Genomic DNA, 23,544 nt, shown 5'->3' with positions numbered 1-23,544 from the left:
CGCTAGCTTCACGTCATTCTGTACTTATCTGGGAGAGCGTGATTAGTGGCGTGTGGGGGGGGGGGAGAGAGGTCCCTGCAGAGAGATGAGCTGCCAATAATGTCACAGATTTGCATTTAAACTAATTTACACTCAGCTCAGTGTCTTAAGCAGATTGGACGTCAGGTGTTAGGGACACATGCTGACTCACAGCTCATCTGGCTGCAGCACAGGCCCAGTGAAATACATGCATCACTGTGGTTATAGAGTCTTCTGCAGGTTTCACACTCGTGACTAGGGATGGGGGAAAAAATCGATTCTGTTGCAAATCGCGATTCTTGTGAATGACGATTTTAAATCGCCATGCTGCCTCCCAAATCGATTTAAAAAAAAAAAATAATAATATACCGGGGGGGATATATGGGGGGAGCAACATCACCCCAGAGCATGTTGACCAGCTCTTGTTTTTGCACAAGAATCTAAACATACCCAAGCACTAGCTTTGCATCACCTACATGCAAACAACAATAGCCTACTTTTTGTTTATTTCAAAGTTTATATTTTAAGTAAACTTTTATTCATTCTATTTAATTTACCTTTTATTTATTGTTTAAAAGTAGCCTAAGTGGCTTACATTTCTTAATCTGTCAGTTTGTGTGCAGTTGACAGAGGCTATACAATAATAGGGCACATCTTATTTATTTTCTCTATTGGCTGCCCGGCAGTCATTAAGTTAATGTTAATATTTGAAATAAAACTGGTAAAGCTCTAAGTGAATTTGACTGTGTTGTATTTGAAGGAATGATTCAACATTTTTCCATGGTCCAGTATTTAAAAAAAAAAAATAACCAAAAGAAATCCCAGGAAATCGTAATATCGAATCGCAATACTTACAGAATCGCAATACATATCGTATCGCCACCTAAGGATCGTGATAGTATCGTATCGGGAGCTCCCTGCCGATTCCCGTCTCTACTGGTGACTCTGTGTCTCTATCTGGACTTTTGGGTTTGTATGTTGTGTATTTTTCACCCTGAAGCACCAGCGCAGCCCCTTGATTTGTTTTATTGAAGAACAGCTTTCAGTCTGAACTCCTGCTGATTTCAAGTTTTGAAGATGAGGTGGAGGAAGTTTTTAAAGTGCAGCCTGGACAGATGGTGGACGTGTTAAAAAGCGAGTCGGTGTGTGTGGTGTGTATCAAACAGGAGACACCTCCAGGGTCTCACCTCTGTGATCATAGGTCATGATGGTACTGAGGTGATTTGAAATCATCTCCTGAGTTCCAGATCTTTCAGCCGTAGAAATGTTGTGAGGTGTCGTCTGTGATTATCTCATTTCTGAGCAACAGCAAAATCTCATTCACAATCCATTTATGAGTTATTAGTGTGTTTGTGTCAGTTGCTCGAGTGATGAACAAATATTTTATTTCTTCTTCTTCTTTGTTTTCCTCCTCATGATCTTTGCTCTGTCGTCTTTGTGTGGTCGGTAAACAGCTTCAGCCGATTTCCTCCTCCTGGACTCGGACTGTTTGTCGTACAGAATTATTCACCGGGGACAAGAAAACACCGACAGACTTGCGATCAGATTTTGTTTGTGTAAATACGAGTCTAATGAATCATAAATGGATTTCATCCAGAAGTGAGACACGTGGAGCGAGGGCCACTTCTGATTCCATGTGATGAGTCAGTTAGAGACGTGTGGCCGGGGGTGGAAGGCCGGGGGAATTAATGGAACGGTTGTTTATTATTTATTCTGCTCCTGAGATGAACCCTCTCAGGCATGCATATGAAAAACTGCATGTTTACATCTTCACTGTGAAATGAATGTTGAGGCTTCTGCTTTTTACACAAACACACACACACACACACACACTCAAACACACACTGACAAACAAACACACATCCGTGAAGCCCACCTCAACTGTTTACCCGCAGTATTTGAGAACTATATTTAGTTTTATATTGTTCCCTTTATTCTTCTGCATTCATCTTCTTCTTATTTTTTAGAAACTCTTTGTTTTCACTTTCTCAAACAGCCTCGTTCCGTTTTCACACGTTTGCTCTTGAATGAGGAAGTGATCTCCCAGCTCTCCACCCACAGGTCCATCCAGCAGCTGCTCTGGAGCTTTCAGTCGTGTTGCATGAGCCTCGTTAGCAGATGGATTTCATCAGCTTGTCGTGGAATCATATGCATTTATTTCAGGACTTCTCATTAGGGTTGCAAAATTCTGGGAATATTCAAAGTTGGAAACTTTCCATGGGAATTAACGGCAATTAACAGGAATTAAAGGGAATTAACGGGAATTAACGGGAATATACGGGAATTAACGGAAATCAACGGGAATAAACGGGAATAAACTGGAAATGTTGTGGATAATTTATACTAACTGTATTTACCTTGTCATATACAGACATAAATATAAACATGTTGTTGTGTCATAGGCTGATTTGAGCCCTGAGGAAACTTTGGGCACTTGACTATATGCTTCTGCATCGTTGTGTCATTCTTAACATAGGTCTTTGCACAGTATTTGCAAATGTACACAGCCTTTCCTTCTACATTGGATGAGGTGAAATGTCTCCACACATGAGAGAGTGCACGTGGCATTGTTCTGTAGAATAAGATGAGAAAAAAGTTTGTAAAAAAACACTAATGCAATGCCAGAGATATAAATAGTTAGCCAAACAATTGGAATCGTCTGTAAACATATTTTACAATTGATGGATAAATGAATGGAAATAGTCTAGATGAACAGATGATCAATCCTCAATCAGCATGCTAATATATTTCCCCAGTAATATCATGGAAACTTACCTGACTAGTCCTGCACTCTACAGCAGGCCTCAGTAGCCCTGCTGTAGAGTGAAGCATGCTGGGAGTTATCTGTGCATGTGATGGAAGAATGACCAGAGGAGGGTTGAAACTCAACGTTCCATACATCTTTAAAATAGAGTTTTGAAAGATGTTTTTATTGCTCAGCGTTTAATTTACATAGTTATTTTTTTTTCAAAATTCCCAACATTCCCGAGCTTAATATTCCCGTGGAAAGTTTCCGGAAAGTTTCTGGTTATTTACCGGAAACTTTCCGCCCCTTTGCAACCCTACTTCTCATCCATTTCAATAAACAGGGAACCAGTTCTCCAGCGGCGGCGGCGGCTGGGAATCATCTCAACAACAGTTCACTTCAGGTCGAGCGTCCCGAGCCGAGCTTCACTGAACTTTGAATAAACATGTGAACTTCTCTCTGTGCAGCAGCGGTGACTCCAGGGTTTTCTGGCCTGAATCTATCTGCAGAGAATTATCATAAACACACTCTTTATACTCACTCAACACAACAGTTATTCTGACCCTTGACCTGTGATCCACCACAAACTAGTGACTAACTTGTCGCGTCTCTTCCCGTTAGCATCGCTCCCTCTCCGTGTGTTCTCTTCATACGTGACCCCACTTTACTCCCCCTCCCCCCCCCCCTGTGTTTAGTGGTGTCATCTGTTTGATTGCTCTTCACTTACACAATCTTCCAGAAAACCAATTTGTTAGTTGTCAGCCCGAAGCCTCTTTATTTCTTTTCTCATTATTTGTCACCAAGCGTTTTGTTCCTTTTGCGAGTTGAAGGCCTCTTCTGTTGACATGTGAGAGAACCTTCTTCCAGGGTAAACAAAAAAACTATAAATCTCCTCAGCACAGAACCTCAGCGCCGACACGTGCGGCTGATTCGCTTTCATCTGCGCCAACAAAGCGATTCTCCGCGGATAACAAGATTTTTCGTGAAGAGTAAACATCTCTACAACAACGAGAGGTTCGGGTAAAAAACTCAGCAACCGGGCAACACTCTGCTCCGGAGGCAGCGTGACAAATAAAATAAATAAAAATTGGTTTTGATAAATAAATGCACGGCCTGTGTATTTAAAGGCCTCTGGATGAAATTAATACCACAGCTCACACAGCGATTAAAGGCAACGTTGAGTCGCCAGCGGCTGTGTTCCCAGCGCCTAATTGAAACCATTCCTTATTTACTCATCTCAACTAAAGGGATGAGAGAGCAAGCAAAGAGACGGCTTCATTTTCCACTTAATATCCACCGCCGCGTGAACCGGGCGCACACGCAACCCGCTGGGGGGGGGTGGGAGGAGTGGGAGGGAGGACGGGGCGGCGTGTTTGTGTTGCTCCGAGACGAAGAGGGAACGTAGGAAAAGAAACAAAATCATAGATCACAGACAGAAGGATTAATTCCATTTCCACAGGCGGGCTCTGACTGGTGGAGGGAGGGGGAGGAGAGGGAGCAAGGGGGAGGAGCAGATGGGGGGGGGTGTGAATACGTTTAAGCAGTTTGCAATGGCGACCTATTTCTTTGTGTTAATGTCTTCATGTCTTGTAACTTCTAAGGCTTCGGTGTTACGGCGCAATAGGACAGAGCGTGATTGAGAAATTTGAGTATTTTTAGCCCGAGCGCTCACTCACCCGGAGGGGACAGCTTCTTCTTCTTCTCCTCCTTCTTCTTCTCCTCCTTCTTCTCCTCCTTCTCCTTCTTCTTCTTCTTCTTCTTCTTCTTCTTCTTCTTCTTCTTCTCCTCCTTCTCCTCTTCTTCTTCAGTGGTTTCATAATGAACCTCTGGAATGTTTGCCTGGAAGGAAGAGTCGGGGATGAACTGAATCAGCTCCTCTACGTCTCAGAGGCGGCTGCTGATTGGCTGGTTGAGTTGCACGCTGCAAAAAATGAATGAAGTGGAGAGAAAGACAGATTCCATGCAAAGAGATTTAGGTGAAAGGGATCTATTGGCGTAAATGGAATCTAAAATTATTCTACTGATGTTTTCACTCGTGTGTGATCATCTTAGTTGTTGTCTTCTTTATATTTAAAAAACTTTATATTATCAGTTTATATATATAATATCAGAAGTGGGTCCTCTCTATGGAGGCCGCCATGTTTTTTACAGTATCCCAGACAGAACAAACTAAACATCTTTTTCTGATGTTTCCACGGGTTCTCTAAATTATTCTTTTTTCCATCAAGATTATTCTCTGCGCAATCTTTAAAAAATTACAAAAATATCTCCCTGCATGTTCTTTTGTGATTCAGGATGCAATTGAGTCAAGGGTCATATCATTTTGGCCGTTTTTTCATTTTGTTTTGTTTATGGGCCATGCAGTTTTCATTCAGCATGGTACTTTATATTATGTTGTGTGTTGTATAGACCAGTCTGCTGTCATCTTAATATGTTAGATATGAAGCAGCAGGTTCTGCCCTGCAATGAAAATAATAATAATAATAATAATAAAAAAAACTTTAATTTAATTGTCCTTGTTTCATGGCATTCTTAAATTGAGAAGTTGTGCAAATGGTCTTACTCTTAAAATAAGGCAAATAATCTTGTCACTGCACTGGGTTTTATTGTAAAACATTTTTAGCTGGTATATCTTGTCAAGAAAAAGTAAGGCATACTTTCTTAAAATTAGATAATTTTTCTAAACAAAACATGCTTGACAAGATTAATTTTCTTTTTGAGCGAAAAAAAAGATAAAAATAAGACTTATTTTCATGATACAAGGCTTTTTTACTTTCTTGAAATTCCTTTTTTGCAGTGTACCTGATTCTTTTCCATCCAAATCCATGAATTATTTTCTGGACAATCTTTAAAAAAATCCAGAAAAAAAATCGCAATTTGTATCTGCGCCCAAACTGAGGAACTGACTCCATCACTAATGGAACTGGTGACTCCCTGGTCTCTCTCTCTCTCTCTCTCTCTCTCTCTCTCTCTCTCTCTCTCCCTTGTCTCTCTCTCTCTCTCTCTGTCTCTCGCTCTCTCTCTCTCTCTCTCTCTCTCTCTCTCTTTCTGTGTTTCACTGTAAAACACTTTCTTTGTACCGAGCGTGTGTAATAGATTACACAGATGTAATAGATTACACACGTGTAATGCAGAGCGCAGACACGTTAACATCAAAGGAGCAACGACACCCGACTGACCTGGATCTACCCCCCCGACGACCTCATGTTGACACAGCTTGAAATTATGAACATTTCTTTGCAGATTTTTCATTCCATCATCATTATGGCCATATTTACAGTGTAAAAATACTTGGATTTTCCCAGACTCCAGATGTAGAACACAGATGTTACTTTAGCTCCCCCCCCCCCGCCCCGGCCGACCTCCGGTTGAACTTCTGTAACTCGGACTTTTCCCACAGATTCAAACCTTTGGCTCTGAGTGGTTTCATTCATTCTAATGAGCTGCAGCCGCATTTCACAAGTCATGTGACAGACAACCAGACCTCCCTCCTTCCTCCCTGGTCTCTCTCTCTCTCCCTGGTCTCTCTCTCTCTCTACCTGGTCTCTCTCTCTCTCTCCCTGGTCTCTCTCCCTGGTGTCTTTCTCTCCCTGGTCTCTCTCTCTCTCCCTGGTCTCTCTCTCTCTCTACCTGGTCTCTCTCTCTCTCTCTCCCTGGTCTCTCTCTCTCTCTACCTGGTCTCTCTCTCTCTCTCTCCCTGGTCTCTCTCTCTCTCCCTGGTCTCTCTCCCTGGTGTTTTTTTCTCCCTGGTCTCTATCTCTCCCTGGTCTCTCTTTCTCTCCCTGGTCTCTCTCTCTCTCTCTCTCCCTCTCTGGTCTCTCTCCCTCCCTGGTCTCTTTACTCCCTGGTCTCTCTCTCTCTCCCTCTCTGGTCTCTCTCCCTTCCTGGTCTCTCTCTCTCTCTCTCTCTCTCTCCCTCTCTGGTCTCTCTCCCTCCCTGGTCTCTTTACTCCCTGGTCTCTCTCTCTCTCTCTCTCCCTCCCTGGTCTCTCTCTCTCTCTCCCTCTCTGGTCTCTTTCCCTTCCTGGTCTCTCTCTGTCTCTATCCCTCTCTGGTCTCTCTCTCTCCCTGGTCTCTCTCTCTCCCTGGTCTCTCTCTCTCTCTCTCTCCCTCCCTGGTCTCTCTCTCTCTCCCTGGTCTCTCCCTGGTCTCTCTCTCTCTCTCTCTCTCTCTCTCTCTCTCTCTCTCTCTCTCTCTCTCTCTCTCTCTCTCTCTCTCTCTCTCTCTCTCTCCCTGGTCTCTCCCTGGTCTCTCTCTCTCTCTCTCCCTGGTCTCTCTCTCTCTCTCTCCCTGGTCTCTCCCTGGTCTCTCTCTCTCTCTCTCCCTGGTCTCTCTCTCTCTCTCCCCCTCTGCATCCAGCTCTTTGTCTTGGCGCCCCCCCCCCCACCCCAGCTGTTTGGCCTGCAGTGAATGTCACCTCGTACAGTTCGCCTCTGGGATCCCAGACGCCACGAATCCCGGGCCAAGCGTCGTCTCGACCATCGTGTCTCTAACTTCACCTCTCCTCCCTCTCTTCCTCTCTTTTCTGACCTCTTCCTCCATCTTCCCCTCCCACCATTAAGCGCTTTATTACCTTCTAATCTCATTGCTTCTATTCCTGCACCTGAACCGCCCTGTGATTGGCTGATGTTGCCTCACAGTAGCTGTTTGTGGCTCCTCCCCCATGGTTCCATCCCCTGCAGAGGGAGATGGAGAGAATATCATGTGGAGAAAAGACCTTTTCACTCCGGCTCTATCTCTAAAACGTCACTTTTTTTTTCTTCAGAGCAGCCGTCCACTCTGTGATTGCAGCTCGTTAATGTCGGGCGCTCGTCCGCTCTACAGTCACGTGGCGCTCGGAGGGAATCAAAGTGTCAGAATGTCGAGCGCTGCTGTGATTCAGAAGCAATCAGCTCTGATTGGATTCTGATCCCGTCTTATTAACTCCCAGATTGAGGGGATGGAGCAAAACGCGTGATGCTAATTGCGAAAAACAAACTGGGACCGAATCTAAAATCACCGTCGGTATCTGAATTGCAAATCTCGATGCAGCCTGATGAAACAAAAATGACAGAGGACAAAAGCAAACTATATTCAGGGATCTTTATTTCTGGACGACTCTCAAAATGAAATGTTAGATGATGTTGGAGAGCGGGAGAGTATCGTCACTTCCTGTTCTGCTCTCGCATACTTTCATCTGATCCTTGCAACTTAAGCATCAATGGGATATCTCAGGAATCGTTGGTGGGACTTTCTTCAAATTTGGCACAAACCATTGGGGGTCAGGGGTCAAAGGTCAAGGTCAATGTGGTGACATTTCTGAACCATCATGTGATTGTCAGGAAGACCTGGAGAGAATGTACTGTAACGGCTTCCACAATGCCTGAGAAAGAACGGATTAGATAGATAGATAGATAGATAGATAGATAGATAGATAGATAGATAGATAGATAGATAGATAGATAGATAGATAGATAGATAGATAGATAGATAGATAGATAGATAGATAGATAGATAGATAGATAGATAGATAGATAGATAGATAGATAGATAGATAGATAGATAGATTACTTTATTCATCCCCGAAGGGAAATTAAGTCGTCATAGCAGCCGGTATATTTGAATACAATAAAATACAATAGAATAAAATAAAATAAAAAATATTGAGGTAGAAAGAATAAAAACAGAAACACAAGATAAATAGTTAGATAAGGTGCAGTGGCAAGATGATGGTAATAGTACTGATGATATGATGGTAATGTTATTGTTAGACAGTATATAAAAATAGTACAGTATATATAGTATAATATAACATAATATATATTTATATATGATAGTAATTATAACAATATAATAGCAGTATATAGAAATAATGGCAGCAACAGTATATATAATAATAGTAATATAATAATTATAACATGTACACATGTATAAATATGTGTATATAGACTTATAAATACAAAGAGACCTGAGTGTCAATAGGCGAAGTAGCTGTGAATTTTTTGGAGACACAAGTCAAGAAGTCAAACTCTTGACTGTTCTGCTTCTGCACATATCATTTCTGATCCAAAGGGTTAAAGGTCAAGTCCATTGTGACGTCACCTTCTCCAGAAATTTAAAGACAAAAGCAGCTCAGCCATTTGCACCGAGCAGCAACATGTGTCCGTGTTTAATCCCTCGAAATAACAAACAAGAGAAATAATTCCGCAACACAAACAGTTTTGTCTCACACTCGTCTCCTCTGTGTCCCTCAGGCGGGACGTCCACTCTGCACCTCTCGTCCGTGCGGGAGCTGCCATGTCAGCTGCAGGAGCTCTACCAGCAGGGCTTCGTCCTGGCAGCCGTTCACCCGTTCGTCCATCCCTGTGGACCGGAGTCCAACAGCCCCCCCCACCAGCTCTACCGGGCCATACTGGTCCGACTCAACGACGGGTGAGAGCCACAGCACTTTTGATATTTAACTGTATATTTATGCTTTAAGTACTCATGTGGTATTTAAGAATAGTTGCTGAAAAATGTGCAGGTTTGAATTGATTTTCAGTCTCATTTTTAGATGCTTTTATACCCAAATGTTATGAATTTGATTAATATTTGTAAAACTGTCACTTGACAGACTTTTTAGTAAAAAAGTAATCTTACATTACACTGGTTTTGTGGGGGGAGTTATCCTAGGTTGAGACCAGTAAAGGAAAACGTCCCCAATTAAAAGTAATGCATTCTACTTAACAAAGGTGGGGGCCAGGCCATCATCTTCCAGGGGTCCCAGATGTCTCAGCGAGACCCCCGGGACCACGACCTTTGTAATCACAAGATGATGAAGCCATTACAGTCACTTAGGAAAAACATGCTGAGATTACTAATGCAACTTAATTGGTGTCATTATGCAGAAAAACACATGTCGTGGGAATCTGATCTTTCTTTGTCTTCACGTGTATAATAGTCCAGGCAAAGTAGCGTTTTACGACCGACTAATTGTAAAATAATTTTTTTCAGCATAGATTATTTCTATGAGGTGTCCAGAACAACATACTAAAAGTCCTAAGAAATCCTAGTTGAGGAAATATGTTTAATTCTCATCAATGTGTGCCAATAAGGCAACAATACACCCCAAAAAGACTATTTTATTCCTTTACTCCTATTAAAATGAAACTTTACACAATGAAAGTAACCATGAAACGTAAAATTTTTTGTATTACAAGTTTCTTTTGAAATGAATTTGACAAGCACATGAGCTCCACACTTATTGAATATGTCCTAATTTGCATAGGAAAACACCATTCATATGTATTACAAATACATACATAAATTCATTTTCAAAGAAACTTGTAATACAAAAAATGTTACGTTTCATGGTTACTTTCATTGTGTAAAGTTTCATTTTGATAGGAGTAAAAAATAGTCTTTTTGGGGTGTATTGTTGCCTTATTGGCACATTGATGAGAATTAAACATATTTCCTCAACTACGATTTCTTAGGACTTTTAGTATGTTGTTCTGGACACCTCATAGAAATAATCTATGCTGAAAAAAATTCTTTTACAATTACTTCTATTTTTGGCTCCAAAATGGGCTACTTTGCCTGGACTATAATGGCACAAATTACTCTTCTGGCTTTTTAAGGTTTATATCATAATTAATAATGTTTCCGGCCATTGCGTTATATATTTCAAGTTCTTTATATGGGGCAACATGGAGGCAGAGATATGTTCCAGCTTGACATCCACCTCCGCCCGGTTCATTAAACATTTCATATCCGTTGTTCAACCTTTCGCTTCAAAGCGTCTCAACATCTGTCCGCGTGCAGCTGGATTGGACGTGAGTCAGCGATAATCTCAGTCCTGCATCTCCAGTCCCCTCAGAGCTCCGGCCAAAACCGGCTGTATGGCCCGAAGCCACGGCCGCCCCCCCCCCACCCCCCAATACATCTGCCCTCCAGCCCCGTGACCGAGCCCCCCCGGTGCTGGCAGCTGCAGGGGGTGGGTGGGGGTGCACCTCAGTGAACGGCACGGCGCCAACTGGGAGCGGCTCCAAGTGTGTTTGAAGGGCACGGGGGGGGGGCGGTGATGGACAGCGGGGGGGGGGGGGCGTGTGGTCAGAATCCGTCTCCGTGGCCTTTGGGAAAAACCCAGAATGAGTTTGAAAAACCTCAGAGGTCATGAAACCAGATCTGCTTATTCAGCACCACGTACTGTAAAGTCACTTTAGGCAAAACCAGGACAGACTTTAGGGAAAAGGCTCAGTTGTGCAAATACTTTAAATATATTCAAAAGCAAGTACTACTATTAATCATGTAGAGAGGCTAATGTGGTAGTTTTACCAATGAGAACACTTGTACTTTTGCATGTGAAATGGTTCAGTTCTTCCTCCAACACTGTGTAGGGACGTGTCAGGAAAAGATCCATTGCTCCTCCTCTTTACAATTGTTCTTATAAGATTTACACATTCACTTTGTTGTGTTAAGATTATGATTTATTTATATAATATATAATGATATACTCATATAAACGACAGTGTTGTGGATAAATCTCGCGACTGGAACATGACATATAGTATTGAAGTTATCCTTCAAAAATGTTTCCCCTCATCGATGCTGCTGAAAAACTTTAATCCCGATGATGTTTTCCTTCACTTGACATCTAATGCACTTCTGTCCCTGGGAGACGGATCCTCACATGTGTCTCTCTGAGGTTTCTACATATCTTCACCTGTTAAAAGGGTTTTTAGTAGTTTGTCCTGACTCTTGTTGAGGGTGAAGGACAGAGGATGTCTCACCATGTTAAAGCCCTATGAGACAAACTGTGATTTGTGAATATGGGCTATACAAATAAAATTTGAATGATGATTGATTGATTGAACTCCTCTCTCGATACACATCTCTCGCACATTTCTGAATAACGACAAACCATTCCTGTAATTTCCTCCGTGCCGAGGATGAACATGACAACGCCGCCGCTAATCCACATTGACATTTCCGTCCTTTAGCTAACGCTCTCACCCACAGCGACAGTGCATTAACAAAAAAAGCCAATACCCGATATTACAAGCAGCCGAGAGTAAGGACTGTAATAATCAGAGCCGCTGATAGTTCTGCTGCAACCAGAGAGAAATCATGTTTGGAAAAAATGACACTAAGAACATAAAATGAAAAGTAAAGACAGGATTACTGTGAAAATGGATTTTTGTTGGTGTTGTTCTCAGAAAATGAAACGAGAAAGAAGCGTCAGATCCAGGAGGGAGAAGAACGACCACCAGGGGGAATTGAGATGAAGCTAAGATGAAATAAAATAAGATGAAACATTTTTTGGGGATCCCTGTGGGAGAGTTGTAAAGGATAATGTAAGGTTCCAAAGTAAAATATGATAACTTCAATGCAAGCAGGGCAGAAAACAAAAGCACGAAAGATAAGAGCGCTGAAAATAAAACCGTCAAAAAAGGAAGGGAAGGAAATTATTTGGTCTGTACAAATGGATTCTGGTGATAATTGAAATTCCTGAGAGGGGGAAAGCAAAACTTATGTCCTGAGGAAGATTCGTTTTCAGGTTAGAGCGTCTAAACATCTGTGTCTGTCCCCCCCCCCCCCCGCTGGTGTTTGTTGGAGAAATTCCCCTCAGAAGAAACCGTGCCCGGCTTCTTCTTCTTGTCTTACAGCGAGAGAAACAACTTCACCGCAGCGTGAGATCATTCATCACGGGAGAAACATGACAACTTAATTTCAGACTTTCACTTTTATCCTTATTTACTGTAATTTTCCCAGAGTTGAGCGTTGCGATGTTTCCTGTTTACTGTCAATCACCTGACGACTGCGATTCAGACAGAAAAGTTCATCAGGACGAGTTGTTCATTTAAAGCTCAAGTTCAGATTTAAAAGATTTAAAAAATATATATTATTCCATATCATCAAGTCCTAAATAACAACAGAAAACAGCTTTAGTAAAAGATTGTTTGAGTGTCTGTTAATGTGTCGTTTCTATGGTGAATGTCTGGTTATATTTTGGCTTTTCAAACTACTTAGTTAAGGTCAAATTAAGATTGTGGTCATGATTAACTCATGATAATATGATGTATTTAAAATAACACGTTCCCAAAAACTATGCAATATAGGATTGTGCAGGTTTTTGCATGTAACTCAATATTCTTGTCTTATTGAGAAATGCTTGATGATTTCTTGATATTATATCAGCTTTACTATTATCCTCACATCTGCAGCTTGTATTTTTAGATTTAATAATACTGTTGTTCAAGTTTTTGGGTCCAATACGTTCATATACAGGATCCTTCTTAAGATTATTTTCTACATTGTTTACAGCGTTTGAACCGAAGCCATTTGTTATCATTGAAAATTGACTTTCAATCAAATGATGGACGAGTTTTGAATAACTTTTGGATCAGTTTGTGTTTTCTTCAACTGTCTTTATTACCAGTATAAGATATGACAACATCACACCTTTATTAACCCTGATGCATCAGTATTCCACAAACAGGCTCCACTTCACATTCACCCTGTTTATTAATCAGTGAATTTGCCTTTTCTGATCCACACGGACCCTGAGGTGTTTTTATCAGCTGCTGTGGAGACAGAGATGGGGGGGTGGGGGGGGGGGGGGGGGGGGACATGCAACAGTGGCCATGGGCTCGACTCCTCTCTGAGTGTTTTAGTGTCGAGTGGAGTGGAGGGCTTTGATCCTGAGTGACAGTTTGACAGGAGGAGACGCTCGAGCAGTTATCACGACCCCAAGGTGTCATAAGAGAAATCTGTGGAGTTTTTGTTTTTACTTTTGTTTATTTTTTTTTAACTGAAAAATGGACGTAGACTCTGGAAAGTGAAGCCAATGTGGAAACTATTAAACGACTATTAAACAACCAGAATAGGGCAACTTCACTAGTTGCCAGAAAGTCTGATTCTAGAAGTCTATGAGATAACCACTCAACTTCTCACTGGATTTATAAAGTCAGAAAATATTTGTCTTCAGGAGTTTAAGTCTCAATCTTTAGTTTGAAGACATTTTCATAACAGCATGAGGTTCATTTTGTGAATTATTGTATTGTCCAGTTTTGAGTCAAAAAGAAGAAAAAGCACTGTTTGACTTTTGTTTACTTTCTTTTAACTTTAAAATGGACGTAGACTCTGGAAAGTGAAGCCAATGTGGAAACTATTAAACTACTATTAAACAACCAGAATGGGGCAACTGCACTAGTTGCCTGAAAGTCTGATTCTAGAAGTCTATGAGAAAAGGACTCAACTCCTCACTGGATTTCTAAAGTCTCAATCTTTAGTTTCAAGTCTTTTTCATAACTGCAGGATGATCATTTTGTGAATTATTGTCTAGTTTTGAGTCAAAAAGCAGAAAAAGCACTGTTTGCATTGAGGCGTAGATACCGTGTGATTGACAGCTGTCACCATCCAATGGGTGCATTGTCCCAGTCAGGCTCCACCCCCCTGCTCCTCCAAATATGGTCAGTTCTAGCGAGATGGTGATGGACAAGATGACAACAGCGTTTCATTAACAAATGGGTGGCATCACTCGTGTGTGTGTGTGTGTGAACGGTGTGAGATGTGAGTGCTGCATATAGATGAGAATGTGTGCGTCAGTGGATGAATGTGACTTGTACTGAAACACACTTTTAGAGGTCGTTTAGACTTTAACGCACATATGTAAATTCAGTCCATTCATCAATTTAACCGGGAGAGTTTCGTGCTCATCCCCGTCTCCGAACTTCCTCTGAGTCCGACTTTATCTTATTCCTGAAACAAACGTGACTTTTACTTTTTCCATAGATCCTTATAACTTTATTGTAAATGTGTAGACAACCTCTAGGACTGGATTGCACCTATTGTGGGGTGAAAAAGCTTTTTGGAAGGTCGTGTAGTTGGAATGCCGAGCGGCTTATCTGGCTTCTCCTCGCTGCAGATTGTTTCCATTAGTAATCACCTCCCATGCTGTTGTGTAGAACACCTCAGGTTCACTTTCCTCACGCACGTACATTCGTGCAAACAGTCCGGTCGCTGTTCACCGCGGCGAAACCCGGGCCGCGGAAAATATTGATTCTGCATGAATAGGCTGCAGCTGAATGGACTGCATATCTTTCTCTTCTTTATTTAAGACACACTTGCCTTGCTCCGGAGAAAAAGACCCCACCAGTCGGGGAGGCAGAAATGAAAATGAAAATCACAGCTGGGTGGAGAGAGCTGGGAAGACAGGAGGAGGCTGAATGGGGTTTTTTTTGTAAAAGGAGAGAGAGAGAGATATTGAGTGAAAAGGGCAGAGGAGAGTACGCTCCTTTCATGGCACCGGCCAAAAGCAGGGCCGGGCTTTATCTCCGGCGTCTGTCACCGTGGAGACAGCTGCTCGCAGGGGAATCCAAAATCTGCAGAGGGGAAAAATGAAGGAAGAGAAATAAGACAAGCAGAGCTTCTCCTCTCCTGAGCCTTTTTACTGTCAGACCCTTGGAATCAAAGGGAGGCAGTTGTGGGGAGGTCTGCAGCGAATGGGACTGAACGCATGACAGCGAGCAGCCATTCATCCGTCCGTCCAAAAGCAACTTCCTTTCATGACTGTACGGAAAACAAAGAATCAAGGTAGAAGAGCCGACTGGTGAACAGCCGCTGTAAACACGTCTTTATTAAACCTGCACAGTCTGTGTGTGGACACAATCCCAGTTCCAGTCTCTACAGAATAAGCCTCAGAGTGAAGGGCTCAGCCAACAAGGCACTTAACATGGAGGGCTTGATGCACAGTCTGGAACTACACAAAGGTTGTGTACGTACAGCGGCGTGTCATCTGTACATGTTAAAACACTGTCACCCGCCTGACACATCCGGTTAAGTGGGTTATAACTTTAGAAACCTTTTGACGGCAATTTGTCACCGGCGGCGACCGTCTCCCGGTTACAAGAAGAAGAGGATAAAAAAAACCTGCACTGCAGACAGAATGTATTGGACCGTTTGAAAAGGTTTTAAATGTCAACTGTCAAATTTTCCCAGTGTTCAATTTGGTTGGCGCTGGAATAGGGTTACAGTTCAGCAGGCAATGTCTGATGGGATATATTCATCATTATTGGGTAATTGCAAGGCGCTCCTGTGTGCTCAGGAAGAGAGATGGGCTGAGAGGGAGGAGACGGGCGGAGAGAGAGAGAGAGAGAGAGAGAGGTGATGGAGATGGTGGGAAAATAAAGGTGCAGACTCAAAGAACCATTAGAGGGACTGGCTGTGGTGAAATTATTCATGAACGTGTGAAAATGGGACATAAGAGGAGGTGCTCTATATGTTATTAAAGCTCCGTGATGACAGGGTGCGAAACAGCAGTTTAGATGCTCTCTGTCGTCATAGCGATGGTGAGATATCTGACTCAACTTTGTTCCTGATTCCAAAAGAACAGGAGCAAATTAACGTTTTTTTCACCAAAGTTCATTGACGACAATTTGAATAATTACATTCAGCTTCAGACTTTCTTCCTGGAAGAGAAGAAAAGAGAAAAGCTTTTATCAGATGAGTGCGATTCACCTCCTCTCAAGTCATTTTCTGAGATTGGGTGGCGTCAAAGTAATAATTTATAATGTTTTACCGGATGTGCACTTTTGTCACCGTCAGGCAAAGACTACGTCTGAAAATACATCTGATCCGACTCCTTGTCTCCAGTTGAAAACGGTTCTGTGCACGAGAAGTGACGCACGTGTGATTCTCAGAAGCCGTTAGAGAAGCAGCGGGTCGTTAGATCTGAAGTCTTTGAAAGCCGGTCTGATTAATGCCTTTGTGAGCTAATTGCAAGTCAGTAGGTGGTTGGTTCTCTGAGTATTGATGAAAATGACGTGACATTTGAACAATTTCAAGGCTGAGTTAATTGTGCCCGTGTGTCAGCGTCGGTCAGTCCGGTCTGTTCGGTCTCAGCAGAGATATTTCTATAGAACTGTCATTTCAGTACAGACTCCTGTGGTCTCCTCAGGATTCAGGTGAATTTATACCTTTGTCATGTTGGAATTTGGGGTTTTTAGGCAAATGTCTTGACAACTTTTGGATGGATTGCTGTGAAAATTCATAAATGACCCGACAAGATAAATTCAAAGAGTCTGGAGATGCCTTGACTCTTCAGCGCCACCTAGAGTTTCACTTATTCTTTAAAACAGGGGTTTTCAACCGGGGGTCCGCGGCCCCCTGGTGGTCCACGACGGCATTGCAGGGGGTCCGCAAAATTCGCTTTGATATTTCAACACATTTCCAGATTACTCTTGAATTTTGTGAAAAATATCTCAAATAATAAAAATGTCTAAAATAATATAAAGGTGCTGGTGATCATGAGGTTAAACTTCAGTAGGCCTCGTATGTTTGTGTGATATTGTATGATTATCATTTGTGACATATTCTGCATTACTTTGTCATCTTCCCTCTTCAGTTGTAGCCCCAGTTTATGTTGATTGTTATTGATCACCGTTACTTTAACGTTCTCTCAACATGTCAGCTACATGTCTGTACATTTAAGTCATGAACGTTATATATTGATGTACATATGGTTCTGAGATGCAGTACAACTACAAACTGCATTTTAATTTTGTTATCAATTCTTAAGCACTGAAAATCAACCGTTTTTGTTGTTTGTTCACAGATTTTTCTAGATTTGTTTGAGGTTTTTTAAATAAAACCAACATGGAAAACCAAATGTTAAAACTTCCTTAGGCACGCGCGTCCGTAGGCACATCAGTGGGCCGCGGATTACTTTCCAGTCAGAATGGTCCCTGGGACAAAACAATCTCACATTTCTTGATTTTCCATTCAGAACCAGGATCAGGTTTAAAGTTTTTCTTTTTGTAAATAACTTTGGTTTATGTTCGAACACGAATTCCATTCCTGATACTGTTAAGTGCAGAATCACAGAGTCATAGTTATAGATCCTTGGTCTTTAAAAGTTAAAATCATAAAACGATTTGTCTTCAACCCTAAAGAAAGTCAACTTCTTACTTTTGTACCAAAACTCAAAGTCTCCAGCGGTGGTCGTTAGCGTGAGTGATGATCAGACAAGTACAAGAGCAGCAGCCGTAGAAAATCAATTAACAGAAAGACCAAGATACATTTGTCCAAAAAGCAAACATCTCAAGATTCAAATCAAATCTTTTTTCGTAGTTACACTGTAAAAAAAAAACACCACAGTAATATGTCTCCACGGTTCCTTTTCACACCCGGATAAACACAAATTGGACGCGCGTTTACAAATGAAGGCGTCGCCGCACAGATGAATCCGATCCCTGAGCGAGTCATTATCAGGTGGAGCACAGTTAGCATGTGAACGCTCATCTCCGGGGGGAGTGATTAGTCCAACACAGGATGTTCTACAGCGAAACAAAGCATGTGACCCGTCTGTGAGCAGGCGGGAGGGGATGGCAGGTGTATTCACCCAGGAGGGGGCGCCAGGTGGGGGGGCGGGCGGGCATTTGACACCCGTCTAACCACGCGAGACCTCCGAGGTTGACAGCCGGCGCAGCACGCTGCATGAAAAGTCACCGTTTCACACAGAGAAGACGGACTGCAGGTGATGCGGCTGCTATTTTTAACCCGAGGCCCCCCCCCAGGGCCGAGTGCACCGTTTGAATGGTTGCTCTCTCTCTCCTCCTCTGTGATGCTCTGCCAGCTGAAGTCTCCTCCCTTCAGCTTCACTCCCCAGAAAGATTTATTCACCGTCTGAAAAGAGGTGACAACATCTCCGGGCTAAAAATATTATTTTTTTACGGCACAAAACGACGGCAAATTATCCGGCTTCATAGCCAGTTTCTGAATTAAAAATCTCTCAGTGAAGCTCTGAATTACTTTCATTATATTAGTAGATTATGAACGATGACTTTTAATTCCTCCACCAAAATACATTCCTATCGTTATGAATCATTTTATTATCCTTTGAAGCTGCCTGTTAATTTGCAGCACACTGGGGGGGGCACCTGCAGACCCGTGAACAGATCTTAACCCAAACAGGCTGTATGAGGTCTATTGTGCAACTGTGATCATTTATAACATGAGGAACAACAGTGTGAAAAACAAGGAGCGCCAACTCTCAGCCGGAGTGAAGTCAGTCGGGCGACTTCCTGCGACAGTGACGGACGCAAAGCGACGCGTGTCACTGAGTCAGGTGGTGATGATGAGGTGTTTTCCTTCTGTTACGGGTGCAGTGATATGAGTCAGGGTCACTAACTGTTCCGTGAAGACTGACAGAAAGACTCAGGTCTGGATTGAGAGTAAATCACGGGATGACTTTCAAACTGTGGGATTTTGATTTATGTGTTTTCACTCCTCTGAAGACTCACGTTAGCCACATTTATTCAGACGGTGAAATGACAAATAAAGAAGAATCCAGATATATTCTGACAACGCAGACAGGAAAAAAAGCAGGTGAGTCTCAACAGAGAGACACAGTGAGAAGATGTAAAGACGCTCTCTTTGCTCTGGGGATCCCTGGGAGTGGAGACGAGTCTTTGTCTACAGACTCCATCAGTTTGGGAAAACTTTAAAGAGCCACTCCAGGGGCCTGGAGACTTCTTTAAGAGTGCACTTCTGTTAGGGAAAAGCCTGTGTGACAAGCGAGCGGCTTAAAGTTTGAAAGATGGGTGTTAACCAGGCAGGGAGGGCTTAATGAAAGAGGCTATTGAGTTGCATCATGGGAAAAGCATGGACTCGTGTTTTTGTCGGGACTAACAGTCGAGATAACTCCCCTGTGACATCGCTTTTAACCATTTCATTTCTAAATCCGTCTCCTGGAAGTTACCACGCGAACATGAAATGTGCATTTCATGCGAACAGCAACATATCAGAATCAGGGTTTACTGCCAAGTGGGTTTACACATGCAAGGAATTTGCTGTGGTGTGTTTGTGCCATTATAAGTATATAAAATATAAGAACATGTTAAAATATGAAACGAAAATTTTATACAGAAATATTATAAGCACCAGTGACAGGATTGTGCAGAGTACGATTTACTTTGTCAATAATTTTCTTGATGGCGTTTATGAATTTCTTGCTGAGATGATGAGATTGATTTTTATATCCAAAGCTAAATATGTAGCAGCATAAAGGAGGGAAAACTTCCCATTATCCACAGGTTAAATAAAACAAATCCAACCACCAGCTCATCTAAAGCTCGGAACTGCAAATCTCAGAGACTTCAGGTTTGTGAAAACACAAACAAGAAGCCAGCAACGAAAATCACTTTTTCATGAAGATGATCTTTGAAGAAGTGAATAGCAATTGCAGAATATGAGATTTGAAAAATAAGTTGACGCACGTAACATTATTTCTGGAGAAAGATTGTTTGGGTTTTTGAAAATATGGGTTAACTGAAGATAATAGTTAAGTTCTTAGGTTCAGTTTTAGCTTAAGTTCATCTAACAAGTTTTAAAGGTGCCTGAGACTCATGAAAAACATTATTCTATTCACTTTATTTAAAAAATATGCAACTACAATATTAGAATTGACAACACATATCAAGTATCGTTGGATGAGTCATGTAAAAAACATCCGTAATCCGTTGTTTAATTTATACAAATGTACTTACAGGATGCAAGATTTGTTATATTTCTATTTTCTACAAGTTGTTATTAGCTGCTACACAAGCGGCTCAATCTGAACCAGTGACAGTGGGAAACGAATCCCTGTGATGATGCATTAGGGACAAACTCCTCCCGTGAAACTGGAAGGTGAAAAAACCGCCTGTCACACAGACACCAGCTTGCACGCAGGCATCTTTTAGCCTCTCGCACATCAGGTGTTCGTGTAAAGTCAGAGCTCACGCAGAGCAGTCGCACACAATCACACACACACACACACATGCATTAACTGTAGCTGCACGCACACTGAGGGAAAGGGTGTGTGAGGCTCCTTGTCAACAGGATGAGAAGCTGAGAGGTGGAAGCTGGGGCATTAGTCTCCCCGGGGCTCGCTCTGGGATTTCCTCCAGAGGACCGAACGGGGAAAATACAGAAGCGTATAAATAGATTCTCCCGGCTCAAAAATACTGATGGCCTCAGTGAGGAGGGCTGAGGGGGGGTTGGTGGGGGGGGGGGGGGGGGCGGCTGCATTGGATTTCCTGCTCTCTGTTCTCCCCATGTGTTTGCTTTCATCCATGTGGATCTTTGTCTCACTTAAGTGTTTTATTGTATTCCCACCCCCCCGCGCCTCCCACGGGGCACCACCAACATTAACAAAGCTTCTGGAGTAGCAGTGTAATTTATTGATCGGGGGTTATTTTTGCGTTATAGATTTGTGTGTGAATAGCAAACTGTTCACAGATGCTTTATGTTTGTTAATGTTATGATTTGAGGGGGGGGTTGTGAACGTGTGTGAGTGTTAATGCATGAACCCCCCCCTCGTGCATCCTGAGTCCGGCGGGCTGACAGGCTGAAAACTCATTGTCCTCTCCCCCCCCCCCCCCCCCCCCCCCCAGGGCGGAGAGGAGCCAGCCGGCGTGCCCACCGTACAAGCTGCAGCTGGAGGAGTGTCTGACTGCCGGGCAGGTGCCCACCCCCGAGCTCATCCAGGGCTACGTCAAGAAGGTAAGGGGGCCGCTTTGCAAATGCCAAGCTGGAGGTTTTGTCAGTTTGTGCCCAGCTGGAAGCAGAGATGGAACAGAAAGGGAGGGAGGACTGGGAGAGGGAGAGAGAAATAGTAATGGTCTTTATAAATAAATGGCGAGATATGGATTCGAACATCAAATACTGAGTGAGAACATCTAAAGGAAGAACGTGTGTCTCTCAGGGCTCCATTGCCTCCGTGCAGAATATAAAATAAGTTGTTTCCCAAAGTTAAAAGGCTTTGTTCGTTGTGTCACCTCGTCTGAAGGTCCAGAGAACACCATGTTTGTTTACATCTGGATATCAGCTAATCGAGCTCATGGCTGTCAGGCTGCAGACGTTTAATCGCAGCTTGTCACAGAACGCTAGGAGCGGAGTGACAATAAAAGAATGTTTATTAAGCTTAATTGCCACTTTAAACATAATAAAGAAAACTGAGGATGTGTATATTTTTGTGTCAGGTATGAATTAGTCGTTGGTTTGAAAGTTTGATTTTGTTGCTTCTGCTCCGTGTTGACAGGCTCCTTTCTGATCATTACATCTTTGAGGCTCAAAACTCTTATTTGCTTGAGCCAGAGTAATGAACAAGATGTCACTTTGAGCTAAAAGCATAAACAGATCACAGTCGTGTCAGAGATCCTGCATCTCAATCCCAAATTGATCAGATTTGTGTGAAACTCGCTGCACTTTGTCGTTATTTACATCAATTACATCAGTCAGAGTCAGACAGGAGGTAGTGGACGGATCAGCAGTGGGTTTTTCAGAGTAAAAGTCTTGTAAAACCAATCTGTCGAAAGTCATTTTTCCAAACGTCAGACTAAACCGAAACACCCAGGTAGAAGTTAGAGACCCAAATTCAAAATGTGCTCCATAATGAGCAGAAAGACATTTAACTTGTTCCTGCTCTTCACAGTTCACACCTTCCAGCTCACCTCTAAAGAACACGTTGCTCCTGCTGTAATGAAAGCGCCCCGGGAGGTAATAGCAGGTCGGCTTGGATCCTTTTGAGTATAATACATATTCCCACAGGGATAAGAGACCCTCACCATTATAACAGGACTCTACCTGACCTGATTATTCTTTATGTGATCAAACCTTATTCAGGTCTGGGGCCAGTCTGAGGTAAAGGAAGTGGAGTGGACCTGTGGAGACGTGTAATACAGATCTTTGATTTCAGTGAAAGGGATAATACAGCAGTGCTGAAGTATTCCATTCGTCCAAAACTTATGAAAGTATAATCAGCTAAATGTATTACGAACAATGGCCTATTCGAGGGTGTTGAATTACTGATTCATTGATTTTTAAACGTATTTTTTCATAGTGTTGCAACTCCAGATAAAACTATCTCTAAATATTGAGTATTACATATATTGCATGCCACACAATTCATAACTGTAGATTTTTGTTTGTTGGTTTGCCTCACACAGCTCATTTAAAAACACATACATCTTCTTTGGGGTCTAGAAAAGAGAAGATACACATAAAAAATAAAGAGAAAACTGAAAATAAAATACATTTTAAATAAACTTACAGAACTATTACATTGACTTGATAAAGAGTTTTTTTGGGCTTTTTCCAGATAAGTTTCTGATGTATGAGTTTCATATGGAAACTGCTAACTCCAACAAAATCAATATCTTCACAAAATAAGTTAATCATAGGTTTAATGAATGGAGTAGAGTAAAAAGTAGAAATATTTCCCTCTGAAATGAAGAAGACTTATAAAGTTTCATAAAAGGAAAATGACAGTGACGTCTGAGTACCTGAAAATTGGATTTAAGTACCTTACTTAAGCAAATGCACATTTTCCACCTGAGTTGGAGCGAGGTACATAATTCATATAATTGTAAAGTTTAGTTATTTTTAGTCCCATAATCCTGAAATCTCCCTGAAATCATTTCAGAATCTGCCTCACAGACATCGTGGTGTGTGAGAATCTACTCCTGGCTTCATATAGAATTAATCATTTTGCACGTATCACATTTTAAAATACAGTATATTGCTCATTTGCAGTTCTCCCTGCATCGCATCTGAATGTATTTATGCAATACTCCAGTCTAATGGTTCTCTACTCTAATGGTTCAAGGCTAATCGCTAATTAGCAAACCAAATAATTTTCCATAGAGGACTTGAAAGCATGAAAGATGTGAGATCCCAGCGTCCCACTGATCTGGAACTGACGCCACTGGTTTGATGCTCTGATGTAGAAACGACAGCTCAGATGAAATACACGCTGACCCGCCTTCCTCTCCCGTGTGT

At 42.2% G+C, this 23,544-nt stretch overlaps 1 protein-coding gene across 1 annotated transcript in view; it reads left to right on the top strand.

Annotated features, from left to right (window-relative positions):
- Positions 1-23,544, top strand: part of LOC133014504 (raftlin-like) — a 102,215-nt gene that overhangs the window by 39,376 nt on the left and 39,295 nt on the right. The window contains exons 3-4 of the mRNA XM_061081769.1: positions 8,997-9,174; positions 21,159-21,267. Coding sequence (XP_060937752.1) covers positions 8,997-9,174; positions 21,159-21,267 — 287 coding nt within the window. The remainder of the gene's footprint in view (positions 1-8,996; positions 9,175-21,158; positions 21,268-23,544) is intronic.

This window comes from Limanda limanda, chromosome 11 (assembly GCF_963576545.1).
Source record: "Limanda limanda chromosome 11, fLimLim1.1, whole genome shotgun sequence".
NCBI lineage: Eukaryota > Metazoa > Chordata > Actinopteri > Pleuronectiformes > Pleuronectidae > Limanda > Limanda limanda.
Note: the sequence above shows the minus strand (reverse complement) of the source record. Positions and strands in the feature narration are given on the sequence as shown.